The sequence below is a fragment of the Pleurodeles waltl genome, chromosome 10, assembly GCF_031143425.1.
Source record: "Pleurodeles waltl isolate 20211129_DDA chromosome 10, aPleWal1.hap1.20221129, whole genome shotgun sequence".
Classification (NCBI taxonomy): domain Eukaryota; kingdom Metazoa; phylum Chordata; class Amphibia; order Caudata; family Salamandridae; genus Pleurodeles; species Pleurodeles waltl.
Genome location: NC_090449.1, coordinates 265,398,648 through 265,417,170, shown reverse-complemented (window position 1 = coordinate 265,417,170; position 18,523 = coordinate 265,398,648). Strand labels below are relative to the sequence as shown.

Here is an 18,523-nt window from a genome sequence, read left to right as displayed (position 1 = left end):
ATCCATCACTAATTCTTGTTGGGTTCCGGAGTAGCGTGCTACTCGCCGAAAAGGGCTTCGAGGCCTTGTCAGGGGTAGTAAGCGCTATATAAATACTTTTACAATACAATACCATTACACCCCCACTGGTGTTCAATCTTAAGAGGAGGCATCTTGAAAATAGCCGGCTGCAGTTCAAATTTTGTTGTATAGGCTCCCATGGATCTAGGGGCACCAACCAGGAGGCTTCAGCAGATAAAACCGTGAAATTCGCGTAAGGATGAGAGTCCAACCAACATTTAAAATGACAGTATCTCCTCAAGACAGATGGTAGAAACAGTTCTGGAAATAAAACTGATGATTCCTGCTTCATTACCAGACACCTTGCCATAGGTCTAAGGTACAAAACCTCTAGGTCTTACTGGGACCGCAGGTAAAGGAACTCTAAATGTGAGGACTGGGTTTGGGGCAGTGCAAGGGAACAAGTGACAATGCGGAAACATTTCTGTTGCTTCATGAAATAGACAATAATGAGGACTCAGCCACAGACTTGCTTCTGGGCCAGATGGGCAGCAGGGAATTCATGCTCTCGGGTGAGGTAAACACAATCACCCCAGAATACCAAGAAAGTCACAAGAGATATTGCTATGGAGAACAGATCTCCAGGTCCTCTATCCATGGCTATGCCTGACTTTCTTTTGTGAGTTCTGTGGCCAGTTGCACTGTAGCAATTTTGTGGCTGCTGCATGGTTCCGCCCATCAAAATTACCTTCCATCAGTTGGGGCTTCCAGGAAGTCAGGCATTCCCTTTGCTGGAAGCACAGCTCCCCCTTTCCTTGTCAGGTCAGTCTAGCAAGGCGCTTCAGAATCCATTGACTGTTCACAGGCCTCAAGGAAAGCAGCAAAAGCAGAGTTTATTGTGCCAAGCATTTGCTCAGCACGGAAGTGCACCAACCCTACCTTATTCCCTGCCCAAAGGTGAACCGCAGGTTACTGGATCAAGGGTAGGTAGTAGCTATCCTACTTTGTGGGGGCCACTGGCAAGAGACAGGGCCAACTAAAGAGTTCACTTCATCAACATTTGAATTCTTCCTCCAATTGAACGGAGTGGCATCTTGGGCTGTGTCCTATTTAAGGGTATTCCAAAGACCGGTGGTGAGATCTCAGAACCAGCCATGGGTTTCTTTAAGGAAACATCCAGCAAAACAGGAAATGGGGTAAAGGTAGGTTTAATCAAAGAGGGTAAGCCTGTTTTACAAGGGAGGTGATGAGTTTCCCCAGCCAATAAAAACAGTTTTACTTTCAGGGAGGTGGTCCCAGACAAAGGGACTTTCAGGGTGCTTAGCCCAACATGGCAGAGACAAGCTTGCATGAAAACCACCATTTAGTGTAATCTTACATGTGTAAGGGCAATAATCAAGTTATGATTGACTGACTGGAACATTTCATAGAATAGTTAACAGGCAGCCTCCCCTAGGGGAGCGCATACATTTTTCTGTCAGTTTGAATAGATTTTACCACTGTAAGTCGCCTCACAGCCTGGGTTGGGGGGGGGAAGAGGCTGTATCACTACCACTGAGGTTACACTTTGGACGTTTCTTCTTTCAGGTTGTCTGTATTCTGCCACTGAACATCTCTTGATAATAGGAGGAGCACCCCTAATGCTCATACAGATTAACCGGTGTACTGAGGGAAACAAAGCAAGTTCATAACAAATTAAGAGTAGCAGAGGTTTTCAAAGCCATGCAATTTGTTTTTGTCCAAAAATGGGAGGTTAAGTAGGGGTTGTGGAGTCAACATGGAACTACCTAGGTAAACAAAAATGAAAGCTACAAGAAACCTTGTATTCAAGCAGAGGATAGTGGATGGTGGTTTAATGTTGTGTTTTTGAGATGCAATCTGGCGTCCTCCTAAGCGTCTGAACAGAGTAATTCAAACAAAGTTATATGAAACGGAGTCATGGTGTTTTTTATCTTTGCGAAAGCCGAAGTTTGAAACTAAATAGATGGTTCATTTGTCTAACAATTTGAGATTCATAAAAACGACCAGAAGTGTATTTGATAACTACTTACAAAAACTTGTGGAGATCAATGTTTAAAATCTTGGAATCAATAGGCTACCGGCTTAAAGAACTTTTCAGTCCTGAAGATGACCCGTTACTGATTTGTTTCTTTATATAGGGTCGAAGCGTCGACAAAATTAGATGTGGATTAATGTAAAAATATAAGGTGACTTCAAGACACCTGGAATAAAGGGGTCCTTTTAAAGATCACTGTTTTTCTGTGTTTTAACTACATTATGTACATACTATTTATAACACTTTGGCACTTTAATTATCACATTATTCTCTTTCACTGCGCCGTCACTTTAGGTGCACCTATAAATTAAAAAATGTTTCGGTTTTTATTAATAGATGAATCTGTTCTGAATGAAAAAGATTAAATGGTTTCAAAGAAATCAAAAATATGAACTAATTTAAGTATACACTACTTAAAGATAAAAACGTTTTCTTTTCTAGAACTTAGATTTGCTGTGGAAGTCAAGGCATACACTTCCCCCTTGTGGCCAAGTTTGTATTTACTACGTGTTTTTGAGGAGATCATAAAATTTCCACATGCTGCAACTTCAAACACTAAACATCACCTCAACAAAGACTTCTATCAGCACAGTCTGTAGGTTATTAAATGAAACAAGAGATTATTAAAAATATAAAAATAAGACCAACATAGGACCAGTGATCAAGGGATACAAAGGTGTAAAACAAGGATAGTCGGGTTACTGGCCTTGAGGCACATAGCATTCTTGGTGCTGCCAAGAAGAAGCAGTACAAAAAGCCTAGGTTTGCCAATGATGGCACCAGAAACGGTGAAGACGATGAGGTTGGATGCTTTTAAGAAGCATTTTCTAGTCATGAAGATGAAGGTGGGAGAGCATCAGCTGACCAAGCTTCAGTGCACAAGGGTATGTGATTATGAAAGTGATGCGGGCTCAGCTCCCAAAGATCCTCAATGCAAAGGGGTATTTGTTGGTTGACCCTGAAAGAGAAGAGAAGCTATTAAGCTAAGAGGAGTTTATTGCATGGGGATGGCATGTCTAGAAAAGCTGAAGGAAACTACCAGAATAGGGAAAGAATAAGCCAAAGTTGTGTGCTTAGGGAGGTAAACTGTAACATGACAGACACAAATGGCTGGCAATTTTAATCGGAGGTTTTAAATTAGTTAATATAAAATGGAAAAGTCTGACAATGGAAAGTTAAACATGTTCCTGTTCTGAGGTTTTCTAACAAGCCACCTTCCTCAAAAACTATTTTTTGTGTCAACAAGCACAGAGTGGTGAACTTTACTAAAACAAGAGCCCATTCTAAAGGGATGGTAAATTATTGATTTTGTTCTATTTTCCTTTGCAAATCATACAACAAAAATTAAGCTTACAACCTTTGTGTTCCAATTCTTGCTCTGGGATGGATCTATGTGGATGCTGGCTAATATTAACATGTCTCTAAAAATAATTTATATATACCTACTGTGATATTTGGTGATTTAATCAAAGGTGAAGCCTAGCATCTCTTTGTTATGCCATCCTTTTTGTTTTGATGGGTATCTTCTTTTATGGTGTTTCGAGTATGAGGTAATATACAGTGGAAAGTTCTTGGATATTCACAGTTTATGCTCACGGAGGATCATTATGTTTACTGGTGTATTAAATATAAAGCTAGTTGATGCAACTGTGGGCAAGGACACAACGCTGAAAGGCTTCAAACAATGGATCTTAAATGCGATCTTCAATTCGGGGGATGAGATGACACGAAATGTCTTGAAATCCTCTAAAGTCTTACAGATGGAATACACCCTCCACCATAGCAAAGTCTTTTGTTACGTACAAATGAGACAGGCGCTAAGCACATACATCTCAGACGTGGAAGAATTAACCGATTTGAACCCCTTGGAGGCTAAACTACTGTTGGCGGAACTGGGACATCATTAAATATCACAGACCTACCGATCTTTAGTGACAAATGTTGTCAATTCCTTTTGGGTGACACACCAGGCATGGACCTGAGAGCTAGGCACACTCTGAGGCGAAGAATTAAAGTGATTAGAATATCTCCACGAGAAGCAAGGATATAATTCCGAATTGTCCAACTCAAATACCTGCATAGGGTATATTTCACCCATTCTAGACTGTGAAGGATGGGACTAGTGGCTTCTCTAAGAAACATCAGGTGTTCTTCAGGCAGGGGATTTGACACACACACACACACACAGTATTCGAGTGTGGGGTGCTTGCCACATTCTGTGAGGGAGTCTTTTCCATCCTAGGCTCTGTTTTGTGATAGTCATTGCTTAGGCACCCTAAATTATCCATCCTGCACATAAGGGTAATCTTCAATGCTAAGAGATAGAAAATGGCATTGCTGTGGCTCAATTTGATGGTAACAAAAAGGTATATAGCTAATCGATGGAAGTATAGCACCATGCCGCAATGCAGGAATGGAAGCAGGGATCTGAATAAAATGTGAGTAAGGAGAAGCCCAACAGTTGCCTATAATCACATTTTAAGATTTGTTCACACTGGTGCCAATACCCAGGGACAGCTACAGATCATGCAATTCCTGTGACAGAATCTTTAGGTACATATAAGGATGGCTCGGTCTGTGCATGCTTTACTTACTGTGTTACAGAAATGTGTCCACAATGGGAGGTGTTGTTGGGGGAGATCCAGGGGAGAAACAAGGTACTTTTGTTTTTGTTAATCTATATTTAGCTGATCATTCTGTTTTCTGCCTAACAGTAATAAACAGTATAAAATTGGTCATAAAAAAAAAAAAAAAAAAAAAAAACATAAATAAATAAAGCTAGTGACCAAAAAACACAAGGAGAAAAGATGACAATATATTTTAATTATTTTTTCAACGTGGCCGTTACCATGACTTTGGTATGGATTCTGTTCCTATTTTAAAGTGTTCACCAACGTTACCAAGCTAAAACCAAAAACAGTTGAATAACGTTTCATGTTTTTGGAAGGACTGCTTCTGTATCAATGAATCTGCTACTTGTAGTTTTATGGAGAAAACACTGTATTTTTCTTACCTTATCATTGTTTGCGTATCTGAATCCTGAAATCCAGCCCTCGCCTCCCCAAAGTCCTTTGTCAGCTTCCGGAGGGAAATAGGGCAGGATAGGAACGTCCTGGACTCGCTCCCGCTGCCCAGTCTTCGGATTCATTTTGTACTTGGCTCCATGCGGTACCCAATGAACTGGGGTGGGTTTCCTGGACTCCGTTAGTGATTTCAAATAATGGGGCGGCAGGCGGGAATGAATGCCATCTTTCAGCTTTAGAGCTTCCCATGTGGCAGGAGGGAATTTGTGGAGCGGCATTTGATCACTTATAGGCAGTCAAAAGGGCACTACAATTTGTTGCTGCTCTCAGCTGACGAAGGTGGTGTTCGTCTCTTGGGTAGTCTTTCAGAAAGATAAGAGTGCTGGTGTGCGCGTGGTCGCCTGCGTGGGTGGGATAACATGTACCTGTTGGGATACAATACAGCAGTTCAAAAGTTTGAAGCAGTAAGGAGTAATCAGTCTAGTGTCTGGATCGGGGTATTTACCGTCACTTCTATAAGCTCCCTTGTAACACATTCTCAGACAACATGCTCACAAGCTGGACAGTGCTACCATTTTGGCTTCACAACTGTGTACACCCACTAGTTTAGCAATGAAATGCAGGTCCAATCTGACAATTCCATTTGTGGTTCGTGAACTGGATTAAAATTAGGGATGTGTAATTTTAATTAGTTGAAGCAACTCGGAGAAGTTTACTATTTTCACACCTACAAAATCTGAGGGGAGCGTGGCAAGGGGTTGTTGCTTTGGAAAATGCCTGCCTGGTACTGCAAATAATCCTGTTACTTTCAAAATGTCACACGGAGGGTAGAAGGACAACAATACAAATAGTTCTGTGTGGGACAATGCGCCTCGCTGTGCACAGTTTCATTTAGGAACAATCCCTAGCACTACTAAAAACTTCCTATTGAGGATTGAGGGAAGGGCGCCGGAAACGGAACAAGAAACTGTGCAAAGGGCCTCCCTCTAGTCATCTGCACCTCAACAACTCAGATACCAGTAAACAGAAAACATGCACTTACTGAATCACAGAAAAGATCATCTGAAATTATATTATTAAATTTTAACATTTATTCAAAACTCTAACATACCACACAGTACGGCATCACATGAGGAAACAACGGGGACTAAAATAACGGACATTGGTATTTTAGATGGACAATTTATGGGAAACAAACATTTCTAGAGGCACGAAACACATTCCATTATGTAAAAGTGAAAAATATCCAGTGGAACGTTTCCTCCTAGGCTAATAGTTCCGTAGGGCGAATTAAAAGGGTACATTTTATTAATGAATCAAGGTGCAAATATTTTCCAATACATTTGGATTGGCTATTATAGGAACATGGAGGTTCAAAACAGAGTACGTTTGCCCTACTGTGTAGGCATACAAGCCCACCTCTGAGCTGTGGTAAATGTGGAAGACGAGGAGGAGCAGCCAAGAATTGTGGTGCCAGGTGAGAGCCCAGGACCACCTCCATCGAGCTCTGCATGATTTATTCAGGTGGTCATGGGGGACAGCAGCGAACTGGAAAGCATCAAGTGGTGATCCCACCAAAGATATGTAAAGTCACCTACAATTTGCAAGTGTCATTTGCCTATGCAAGTGAGCGCCAGAAAATGTAGCTTTTTCAACAAGAGCGGCAATTGAAGATGTGAGGCACCAGCCACTTCTACCTCCACAAAGTCAGGAAGATGCAGGACCAGCCTTTCCCACTGCGTTGCAGTTAACTGCAAGCAATGGTGGGAGGTGGTCTTCTGCCAAAGGTGTTGCTCAGCTGAGGTTTGGCTAGAGGTGTATACTGAGGTCAGCCTAAAAGTCAAGTAAGGTAGGGCGCTGGCAGGGAGGCCAGATTATGAAAACCTGGACATCAACGTTAACACATTAGCTCAAAAGGCAACAGTGGGTTCAATAAACTGCAAAAATGCTTGGTTAATAAGACATGCCGCTTCTAGCTTCCCAGGAATAGGATTATTCACAAAGAAATAACTGAGTGGGTTCCTGCCACAGCACACTGCTAGATCACATTTGAATAAGGCCTCTTTTTGCCTATGTACAGCATGCAGCTTTACAACTTCTGTATTACACTGTATCTCCACCCTCTGGGGAAACATAGATTACAACGGGAAATTTGCCAACACCATCAGATTTCTTAGCTGTCAACTACAGCAGAGAAGTCCAGTGGAAGAGGTACTCTGGAAGGACAAAGATACAGAAAATAAACTGAGAAAAAGTGAGCACCAGCAGATAAAGTCATTAGTCAGGTAACAGAGCTTAGGCTTAACTGGAGGGTGCAGGCTTTAAGAACACCATCGCTTAGCAGTGGTCCCCTTAAGGCAGAGGCATATGCACATCCCAATATAAAAGTACACCACATTTGCTTGCTTGGAAGAGTAAATGCTGCAGTTTAATGGCTGCTTTCACCTACAAGCCATCTTTTCAATTCATTTTTTTTGCATTTAAGTAGAAGATAGCTTTGCAATATTTACATCCCATGAAAGTTCCTTGCCGGGCACTCCCTTCTCTACCAGCTGACCAGTGTAACCCAATGCTCCATTCAATTAGGCATACCAGGTGACCGTGGAGATGTGACCATACGATAGTCATGCTTAATCATTCATGACAAACGAGACTGTGGTCATAGGCTACACACCAACAAATTCATACACCTTCAGTTTCTCAAGCATGCCTGGGGGCTGTCCACTTCTAGTAGCTCTGCTTCGTTCAGTGAGGCACACCCAGTAATCCTTCAATTCCGGTAGCTGTGCTTCAACAGTCATAATTTTACAACCAACCTGCTCCATTATCTTCAGTGCATAAGGCTTGCTGGGTGGCCGTCCACTTCTGGTAGGCATACCAGCACACCATGTGTGCGTTCACTTCCGGTAGCTGTGCTTCAGCAGTCACCCGCAGGCATATGCACATTCAGTGTCGGTCGGTCAGTCAGTCAGTCAGTCAGTCAGTCAGTCAGTCTCTCTCTCCCTCTCTGTTTCACTGAAGCGAGAGGCATTGATTTAGTTAAAATAAATAATATGAAAACTTGGAAAAGATTTAAGAACACAAAGCTGACACTAGTTAATCATGATTAAAGATGGGGGATATCTAAGAAGCAGTGGCTTTTTCTCCTTACATGTGGGGAAAAGAAATTAAAAATCCACTACCCAATTGTGTGCCATTGAGTACTGCCGTATTGTGCAGTATCTATCGAGCGTATGCTTATCTCCAGCGCACCCTTGGTAAATGGGGAAGACTGTCAATATTGCTACTGTGGACCGCCCGCCGGGCTATTGCGTCTCTTCTTCAGTAAAGCTACCTACTACTTTCATCCACTGCTCAGCCAAGCGTTTCTTGTTGTCGTAGTTTGGACTCTTGCTCTGGGCAAGACTGCTGGTTAAAGGATGACAGTACTTTTGCTTGTAGGCGACTACGCCTTTCCTACAAGTCGCAACTGTTGTCCCAACCTTACCGGCTCATTAGCAGCACCTCACCAGAAACACAATAGTAAAAGGTGATTTGTGGCAGCCTTTACGCATGGACTCGAGAATAAGACATCTCAGTGAGTGTCGTGGTTAAACGGAGATTACCCCTTTCTCACAGATATATCATGTCTCATACAAACACAGGCAATGACAAAGATGCAGTAAAGTTTCAATAGTTTTTATTTAACATAACTGCAATTTGCGATAAGTTGCATGGGCTGCAATGATTAGGATAATGAATAATGCAAGGAACAGAATTGCGGAGACAAGAGTCATTATTACAAAGACCCCCACCACCTTCAATGCATAGAAAAGACATACGAGATGTAATATGCCCTAATACCTTAATGTGAAAGGCCTAACCTCCTACCTAAAGGAGAGCTGGGTTTGCTAAACCTAATCTGCCAATGCCATGTCCATGAGAGGAGCCCCCAACCCTTGTTACCTTGGAATGAGGTCTCTATCTCAGACTCTGCAAGGACACGAAGACTGGGTCAGCGTCAAGACGACTGCAGCATCAATATCAGCGATGGTGGCGATGCCCTCTGGTCGGAATCCCTCTGATTATCTGTCTAAAGTGCAATGCATTTATGCAGATCTACAAGGACCCCTGATGTAGGTGTGTTCCCAAACAATAGATAACAGACATGCTTGGGATGGCAATTAATATAAACAATCCCTCGAAAGTATAGAGAGGGAAAATCCCTCAGTGTGAACACCTACTGTTTGTTTGTCTTTGCTGCTTGATCTTGACGCCTTAGCGAGGTGACGCTAATAATGTAACTCATAACAAGTGGCCTAACTATAAACAAGGCAGCCATCTTAGAAGAATTCAATAATTAAATGGGCTAAGACAGAGCAAGGTAAGTAGGTTAAAAGTCACCACGTGACTGGGGCATGAGTCTGCAAGCCAAAGGCTAAGCTAACTCCTGTTATCCCATTAAAAACAAACTAGGATTCACTACATTGTGAATGCCTCTATTTTCCTCCAAGCGCAGTGCAGCTCCTTCTTCCAATCCCCCAGCTCCCAACATCTGCCTTTCACCTCATAGGTGGTGGGCCAACCAGAGATTTCCAATGTAGTACAAGGTCCCTATTAGCTATGTCCAGGGCCAAATCTAAGAACCTATTGCCAGCTTTCCTCGTGGATTGTCTGTTACGTATGGATGAACAAGCAAATCTCCACATTGTAGAGCATTTGCTTATTCTCAGTTCTCTCCAGATCTGATGTGACTTTGATGCAAAAGAGGTTTATCACTAGGCAATTCCATACCATATGGGTGAATGCTTTATCAACAAAGAGCTCATCTGGGGCAGCTCAAGTTGGCAGTATTGTATGGTGTTCAATCTGTGAAGCGTAAAATAGGTGGTATGAAGCTAGCTGAACTGCGTGAAACAGAAGCATGCATTTTGAGAGATGGTGTATGTGGATTCTAGGGTCTGCTCCCACTCCTTACAATGGAATTCTCTGCCTATGATGTTCCTCGATCTGGTGTGCAAGGCTGACAAACTGTCAGAGAACATGGCAATCATTGACTTGTAAAGTCCAGAGATCAAGAGAGGGCCTTGGCCAGAGGTCACCAGAACCTGCAAAAGGTCATGTGTTTGAGATTCTGGTTCTTTATTCCCCATGAGCTGACACACCTCCAACGCCCCATATGCTAAGAACTGGGTGTCTATGAGGCTGTCCCTTTCAATGAGAATCACTAGGCTCCTAAAGGAGCCCGATGAGCAACAGGTCCCTAAGGTTACCATCTCCGCAGACATACATTCTCTCATCCTAAGGGTACGAAGAATACCCCCTTTGGGGTGGGTAGCACCGCCAGGGGTACCATGTTGGCATATTAGGTGTTGAGCCCCATTTGTTTGAGTGCTCCCTCCGAAAACTGGAGGGGTATAGTGGGGAGATTTGGTTCCGAGCATGGTCCAATTCTGCCCCTAAGAAAAGTGCAAGCAGGGCTCCTTCCCTATGGGGGTTCTCTAAATTGCACCCGTCCTGCAAGGTCAGCCCCAGTCATCCTCTGAGTAGGCCACTGAAGCTGAACCACAAAGTACAACAATTCATAGTTGGGGATTTCAAGGCATCTGCTGCACGCAGGCCGCCAAAGTGTGCCAAAAGAGACACAATTGTATTTCCCATCCCACACCAATTGCCAGAGCAGCATATTCAAGAGTCGGAGACAGCCACATGGAAAGCAAACTCAAAGTTCGCAAAATAATGAAGGACATGGGGCAGTATAATGTTTTTTTCCACAGCCATTCTAGCCAGGAAGGGGGGGTGGGGTGGGGGGGGGGGGGGGATCTCAGCTTCCCCCCAAAAGTTACATTGTCCTTTAAGTTTCGCAGGGTGCATCCAAAAATACCCTCGCTTCTACCCATATGAGAATGGTAAACTTTTGACTCCCTGGTACTAAAACACAATAGGTTCTAATTGGATTCCCAAATGTTGTATTGGCTTCGGAATGTCCCACAGATCCAAAGACGCAGCGAAAGCACAAGCCTTCCTCCAACTGGTACACAGCCCAGGCACATTTCCAAGATCCTATTGGAGGGCGCACAACAAGAAAAGCCAGTTTTCTGTGATCGAGTAATGTCATCTGATTATAGTGAGACTATGTCAGGTTCTCACCTAGAGAATATTTCACAGGAGTGAAGAGAAGAGGCACGAAGAGTGAGCCCTACCTCCCTATCAGTCGAAAGGGCCCAACAATGTCAAAGCCACAATTCGACTAACAGGGAAAAGGGGAAGGAAACCCGAGAACCCTCACGTCCATGGAGCAGAGTACTGTACTTCAGCCTGGGGTAAGTCTACGTGCTGTTCTCCCTGCAGTAAATCTAAGATAGTGTTACCTATTCAACCATGTAAACGTTTCCCTTTATATTCCCCCCTTTCCGATAAGCACAAGTATAAGAGGTACCGTAAGGTTCCCCTTTTCCTGACTGTGGAGTTAGTAGGAAATGGCACAGCGAGATGTGCTAGGAACGAAATATTAATTGAAGTTATTATCCATGCTCATGTTACTGTCCTACTCTTCTACACATTTATAAATGCTCTTTCATAACATCCCTTATTTAACCTTTTGTCTTTTTACAGGTTACAAATCACAGAATACGTTTGCAGTGCTTGGAGTAATCCCCAGAGTTCAGGGAGGCAGACAAATATTGCTCTGATCAGATAATTGAGTCTTTAGGGCAAGCGCGTTACCAGTAATTTTTAAGCAAGCCTTGATACTTGTGTTTGATCCTTAGTTGGTAGTAGATTCCTGGAGAGACAGTTCTAATGCCGAAGAGGAATGACTCTTTAAGCAATTAACACTGGAGATTCTGACGCGAACACAGAGTGCCAGGGTATGAATAAAGTGTCTGCTCAGATAGCAAGTTGCCACTGAGGAATACGATAGGCCCAATAGAAGATAAACGTGCCTCCGGAACAAAACAAATCACTGACAGTAACGCCAAAATGCCAGAGGGAGTACTGGTAAGTGCCCGAGCGCAACAAGGAAGTGGCAGCTGCAACCGAAAAGACTAGAACAGCAAGCAGCTGCCTGGAGGACATCACTTCCCTTACACACAGCAGGTGCCGCCTCAGTCGCTGACGAGGACTCCGGCCACGCCCTTTCTGTACACGCAGTTCGGAGTTGTGAGTCAGCATGCTCGACAGACCGTATGCTAGGGTGACCAGACGTCCCGGATTTCCCCGGACAGTCCCAGTGTCCCGACGCTTCTCTTAAATTTTAAACAAATGTCCCGGTTTTTGGAACAAAGGTCAGATTACCTAGGGACGCCTTAATTAAAGCTATGCTCTCCTTAACAAAGTATGCAATAATTAATTTATCTGTTACTGTCAGGCAACACAGTTCCCTGTCTGCTCCCAGCAGAGAGATGGAGTGGGGAGCAGAGAGAGGTGGGTGGGGGCGGGTTGGGGGGGTGCAGGGTGGGAGGTCAAGCCATAGCTAATTTTATATGTGTAGTCTTGTAAATGTGTGTGTGTGTGTGTATATATAAACACACACATGTATAGACACACATTCACAAAGCTACGCAAAAAAACGGGACAGGCCAGATATAAAAATGAGTGTAAAGTCGTTAGTCCCTCTTATGTCTGACCTGTCCCGGTTTTTGCTCCTCAAAATCTGGTCACTCTACCTTATGCTCTCTGTGATGCAGCTATATCCTCCTATCATGCCCCCCTCAGTTCTGAGGATACTTGCAAATGGTTCAATCGTCATTGTGAACAGTATCAGCGACAGCGGGCAGCCCTGCCTAGTCCTTCGATAGATCACAAATGGGTCTAATATGCACTGACTTGTGCAGACTCGTGCCTTCGCATGTGCTCATAGCAGTGACCCATTGTTTCCATCCTTCGCCCAACAACATCCTATTCCCACTACAAGGGGACAAATGCCTTTTGTATATCAATCGACAAGACCACTGCATCTGGGTAGCGAGACACGGAGGGTCTCATACAGGACATGGTATTGGTGATGAATGTTATAGGGATTATTTCTGTGAGGAATATCATTTTGGTACTCACATGTTAGGGTATGTAAGAGGGGCTGCAGCCTCTTGGCTACTATCTTACTGAGGATTTCATAGGCCAAATTTAACATGGAAAGAGGTTGGTAGGTAGCTACGTCTGCTACATCGCCAGAGAGTTTGAGGATTGAGACTATTAAGGCTTCCAACACATTGGTCTGATAAAATTCTATTGGTAAGCTATCTCTGCCGAGTGTTTTACCCTTCACGAGTTCCCAAGGGGCCTTTCTAATTTTGGGCTTGGAAAAAGGTGCACCCAATGTATCTTTGTCCTCATTAGGACCACAGTAGCATCACTTTGTTTACGAACTCTTCAGGGATTGGGCCGTGTTCCTCAAATAAATCCCTATAACGGTGAGAAAATACCTCATGGATCTCTTGTTGGGTGTAAACCATCGCCCCAGTAGGGTTAGCGATCTAAGTAACTGGGCGCCCTCTATCATCAGGCGGTACCAGCCAAGAGAATAATCTTCTCACTCAGACCCTTTCCGTGTGTGCAGAGGTCAAGTATTCACACCTGTTCATGATGTGTAGTCGCTCCAGGGTAGCTGCCCATTTCCCTTGTCCTCCTGCAGTCATGGTTACCCAGGATATCCTTCTCCAGTCTACTGATGTTATTTTCCAGTATGGATATGTTGATGCTAAGTGGTTTCCGAACTCCCCATGATTGACGCAGTAGCCTCATATCACTACTTTAACAGCATCCCACTCAATATTGGTATTTGATGTTGTATGTTGATTAGTATGGATGTATTCCGCAATCATATCTGCTAAAGATTCTCTGAGTGTAAGTTTGTGTATGTGATTTATTGGAAGTCACCAGATGTGAATGGGGGATGCATGTCAGCCCCACCAATTACCCATGAGTAATGGGTTGTGATCCAGTATTGTGCGTCCCAGGTGTTCTATATGTGCGGCCTGTGCACTGACCTCTAGGTAGCACACCAGCTTGTCCAAGCAGACGTGAGATTGTAAACCAGGGAGTAAAAGATTTATTCCTTCTGTCCTGTGTTCGTCAGTCTCCAAGAGATGCATAGGCCCCAGTGACTCCTCCACTTCCTGACGTTATGTGCCAGCCTCAATGTTTGGGAGTCAGCAAGAGGAGGCACTGATCGGTCAATGGGGGTGGGTCAAGGGTAGAATATACTGGCACTGTTATCATAAAATTGTAAAAACCTAATAAAGAAATACAAAAAATAATAAAGTACCACATCTTCTCTGCATGCAGACAGTCGTCTTCTTTTGCGGAAGGCAGCTCCTCAGGAGTGAGGGGGTAGATAGGCTGCAGGGCAGAAGTTTTTCAAATCATTTCCTCCATCAAGGCAATGATCTGTTAGCTACCCTGCTGACCTGGAAAGGCATCTCAGACCCCTGCCGTGAAGGTTTGGATAGCTTCATGAGCTCCAGAAGACCCTCAGTTAATCTCTGTACGTCTAAGGCTTGCTGTTTCATCCACTTGCTTTCACAAGGATGGGGGCAGGAAGGAACAACTGCATCCTGCATAGCTGCTCGTTTCTTCTTCACACCAATTCTGCTTCATGCTGTTGTTACTCAGGCAGCTCTGTATCGCTGCCTGTTGGCGCTGCTCTTTCTGCAGTAATATTGATGGCCATCGAGATCACCTGCCAGACTTTAGTAACTAGAATCTGACAGGTTGGATCAGATGATTTCTCCTTAGGCAAGCCCAAAGAAATGCTGTACACAGGGTCATGGAAGCATAGACACAAATCCCAGGACTGGAAGATATAGTCCAGAGTCTAAAGACTGATGGGGTCAAGCGGTCAGCCTTAACTACTTTCCTCTCGGAGTGAGTAGAAGATGGTGAGGGGAAATCACATCATAACCTTCAGGTGGTGGGCTTTCGGGATACGATTCAGACCCTGGGTACCTCTTGCTTCACAATAAAGAGTTCATCACCTCAAACTAAGAGCCGCTCTCTGACAAATCATTGACACCAACTATAAAGACTGTGACTCTATCCTTTAGGCTGTGTGCAAGATAAATACTGTCCACTATGATTCATCCAGGATAATCATCTTCCTAGATTACACTTCCCCTGTGCAGCAGAGAAACATTTAAAGACGTTAATAAAAGTGTGTGTGTGTGTGTGTGTGTGTGGGGAAGGGGTCATGCAGCTTGAATACAGAGTCCCCTACTCTGCAAAACTAGAAGTTCTTCTACATCACAAGAAGTACTTCTTCAACATATAGGAGGCGATCTGTGATTGAGTGGCAGAATGAAAAGTGTTGAAGAAAGGCCACAGACCAGGGCATAATCTTGCAGGTCGAACTGACGCAACAGAAGTCAAGCCAGAAGAGAAGAAGCCCTAGACATCAAGGGCGACAAAGGTCCAGGGAAGGCAAAAAGATTGAACGGCCACACTGCAACTCAAAGCTAGGCTCAGTCCACAATAATTCTACCCTAGAAAAGTACTCTTCCTTGCCTGAACCTGGCAGTTTGTGTACCACAGATAGCGCGGACTCTTCCTGGTTGTACTTAAAAGAAGAACCCATAATCCCAGTGCCATGTCTAACTGCTACATCCACAAGCAAGACTCAAACTTTCCAGGGCTGATTTGCCAACCAAGGAGCAAGGGAGTAACACTGAACATGAATCTTCACTCATTAGTTAGGTGTCCTAGGGTAAACTGACATTCTCCCAAGTCAGTTATTGTATGACCTAGATACACAAGACAGCCACGTGCTCAAACACAAGCATGACCACATTCTGCTAAGGGCCTTCAGACGCTGGGGTAGGGACTCTCTTGAAACCATATGCCTCACCCTTTCTTCAGTCTTTACATCTCATCAATCCCGCATAAATCTTTCTCTCTCACTTGATTATGACGCATGCCTGTGTTGCAAAATGTTCAGGGTTTTTCTTTGACGGTATGTTACTAAGGACGCCATGGTATTACAGATTGTTCTGACCAAGTATAGGCTTCTAACTGCCAGTTACTTCATTTTTTCGAAGTGCAGGTTAGTAGATAAACAGGGATGTGAAGTGATGTTGTGACTAGTTCTACCGAGTCACCTTGCACCTAACTGAAGCAGCTTTTTGAAAAGTACATTCCGACAACAGCTGATATAGATTTCATGCAGAGTCAGGATTCAGTGACATTTCAGACTACGCTATGGTTGGCCCTTAAGGCCTTCAGCAAAGGTAGTCATGAATTATGCAGCTGGGCATAACAGATACCACCAGGAGAATGTGTGGCGACTGGATTTGTCCTTTTGGAGCTGGAGACCAGGTATCTAATTTCCCGCTAACCAGAAATACTTTGGATCCTCAAACACAACAAAACAGCACTGAAACAAACCTTGTTTGGGGGATGGGGCAGTGACCTGCTTGCATCACAACCCTGAGTACATCAGAGTTTATCAGAGGGAGAAAAAGGAAGGTAAAGCACAGACAGGATGAAACAAATAGGCAAATTGGTCTTGTACTCTACTTCGGCAGCCGGGTGGTGCAGCCTTGTGAAGCCACTGCCAAAGTTGTTGAGAACTACTATCAGTCATTGTACACATCAGGAGGACCTCCCAAACCAAGGAGTGTTGCGTGGCTTTATTGGGACCTACAGATGCAACACCTCTTGTGGGAATCCTTGGAGGAAGACATTAATCGCAAGGAGATCTTAGCAGCTCTAAGCCATCTCCAGAGAGGAAAGATGCCGGGACCAAATGGACTCCTGGTAGATTTCTTTCAACCTATCTCACAAAAAGCTCTGACCTGGTTGAAAACCATGCTAAAGGAATTATTAACCATCAGAAATTGACGGATTCACTTATAGTTTGCAAAAATGACCTATACATAAACATGGCATACCCCGGAACTGTGTGGATTCTACTGCCCGATTTCCCTTATTAATATTAAACCCACGAGATTCAGATAGTTTCTTGTAAAGATAAAATAGAAAGCATGTCAGTTATTTTATATATTCTTTGAACCAACTGTCTTTTACTCTTCAAAAACTGTTAGAGTTATCTTGGCAAATATGCACTGCTGGGTCAGAAACTGAACTCGGTTTTTCTTGCAATCACTTTAAATACACACCACTACCTACATACATGACACACAAATTACTAAAGAACAGCATCTGTACTTAATTTGCTGGTCTAAAGTGCCTGCTTCCATTGTAGAGGCCAACAAATTCCAGTGCAATCTAGCATTCAGGAGACATCCCTGACTCGGTCAGCTATGCTCGGGCTGGGCAACGAGCAGCTGATTCACCTGCCAAGAGACTTCTGCAAGGCTCAGTGCCACACCAACAAGCGGAAGACCTGTGGTGCTGTCCACTTCCCGCTGACTATTTTGAGCAGGTAAAACCAGAAAGCCTGGTGCTCTCCCACCCTGCCATGTACCATAGTTGCATCATGTCAGTAGCCTGTCAGGAGGTTGACAGGCTGATGTGGGTTCGGATAGCTGTAAGATCCCTAGGAAAGCTTGAAAACACCACTGAACAAATGGAAAGTGATAAAAACAATTCACTGAGCACTGCTTGTTACGTTCCCTGCGCTGGTGTGGCACCAGGGGTTCCTAGCCGATTTTAAGGACAGGAGGGCACATAGACGCCCATAGTAAAAAGAGGAGTAGCTCTAGTTTCTAGCCACCCCCTTCAAAATAAAAATTTGCATGGTCCCAACCCAAACCCTGCAGCAAATATATTTGAAACATGAAGAGTGAAGAAGGTTAATAATTATTTCTCCTACTATAGTCATAATACTTTTTAGTCTGCTTTAGAAAAATGAAATTTAATTCACACAAAAGCCAAAAATTATTATTTGGAATTTGCCAACACGCATTTCACAACTCTAGACATTCTCATTGCGTTTTCACAGGACTGGTCAATAATCAAATGTATAAAATTTATCTCAATTATAAAGGCGAAATATTTTTTCAGTGAACATTTAAAAGTATAGTTGAAAAGTTATATTTTAAATCTTAACTGAAGCAAGTTTTTGCAAAACAATAGCCGAGCTGCTTTGCTGGTAAAGAAGACAGGCGTTCGTACCTGTGAAGAGTCTAGATCAATTGGAAACATGCTGCAGCTGTTGTTTTCGAAAATCTCTCCGGTTTATTTTTCTACAATATCGTCATAAACAAGATAACTAGGTAATACAAGTTGACTGTGTACACCGAGTCGAGAATGCAATCTTCGAGACAATAAGCATATTTTCTTTTATGTCTGCTAGGTTGTGTTGTGGGAATAACATGGGATATAACATTTGCACCACAATAATAAATATGTGAAGCTGAATTTATTAGCACTCTTGTTCCAAGTAACTCTTGTTATTGGGCCTCATTTATTTTCAATGTCATGAGGGGGTGGTGCTTTATTTTAAGATAATTAAAAGTGTTCTGTATATTGCCTTAATCCAAAGCACGTTAAGTGGCACATTTGTGTACGC

The 18,523-nt window shown here is 43.5% G+C and overlaps 1 protein-coding gene across 3 annotated transcripts in view; it reads right to left on the bottom strand.

Annotated features, from left to right (window-relative positions):
- MRPL28 (mitochondrial ribosomal protein L28) overlaps nucleotides 1–18,523 on the bottom strand; it is a 191,282-nt gene that overhangs the window by 163,043 nt on the left and 9,716 nt on the right. For 2 of the 3 annotated variants that reach the window (XM_069210404.1, XM_069210405.1), the window contains exon 2: nucleotides 5,070–5,504. In XM_069210404.1, coding sequence (XP_069066505.1) covers nucleotides 5,070–5,357 — 288 coding nt within the window. In that variant the 5' untranslated portion in view covers nucleotides 5,358–5,504. Of the gene's footprint in view, nucleotides 1–5,069; nucleotides 5,505–18,523 lie in introns of those variants that run through there. The other variant, XM_069210406.1, reaches the window with a different exon arrangement.